At 55.8% G+C, this 224-nt stretch overlaps 1 protein-coding gene across 1 annotated transcript in view; it reads left to right on the top strand.

Annotated features, from left to right (window-relative positions):
- The window catches only part of slc35e1 (solute carrier family 35 member E1), a 9815-nt gene that overhangs the window by 7858 nt on the left and 1733 nt on the right, over nt 1–224 (top strand). Inside the window, exon 5 of the mRNA XM_035654108.1 lies at nt 1–224. This exon is cut by the window's right edge and continues 2 nt beyond it. Coding sequence (XP_035510001.1) covers nt 1–224 — 224 coding nt within the window.

The following is a 224-nucleotide window of genomic DNA, read 5'->3' as shown; positions in this document are numbered from 1 at the left end:
TCTGAAGTCTCAGAATGGTCCGGTACCTTCGTCCTCCTGCTCATCAGCGGATTCTGCAACTTCGCTCAGAACGTCATCGCCTTTAGCGTACTCAACCTCGTTAGCCCGCTCAGCTACGCCGTCGCCAACGCCACCAAGAGGATCATGGTCATTAGCATCTCGCTGCTAATGCTGCGCAACCCGGTCACCCTCACAAACGTCCTGGGTATGATGACGGCCATCGT

The sequence above is a fragment of the Morone saxatilis genome, unplaced genomic scaffold, assembly GCF_004916995.1.
Source record: "Morone saxatilis isolate NCDOM2014 unplaced genomic scaffold, NCSU_SB_2.0 Contig12, whole genome shotgun sequence".
NCBI classification, from domain to species: domain Eukaryota; kingdom Metazoa; phylum Chordata; class Actinopteri; family Moronidae; genus Morone; species Morone saxatilis.
Note: the sequence above shows the minus strand (reverse complement) of the source record. Positions and strands in the feature narration are given on the sequence as shown.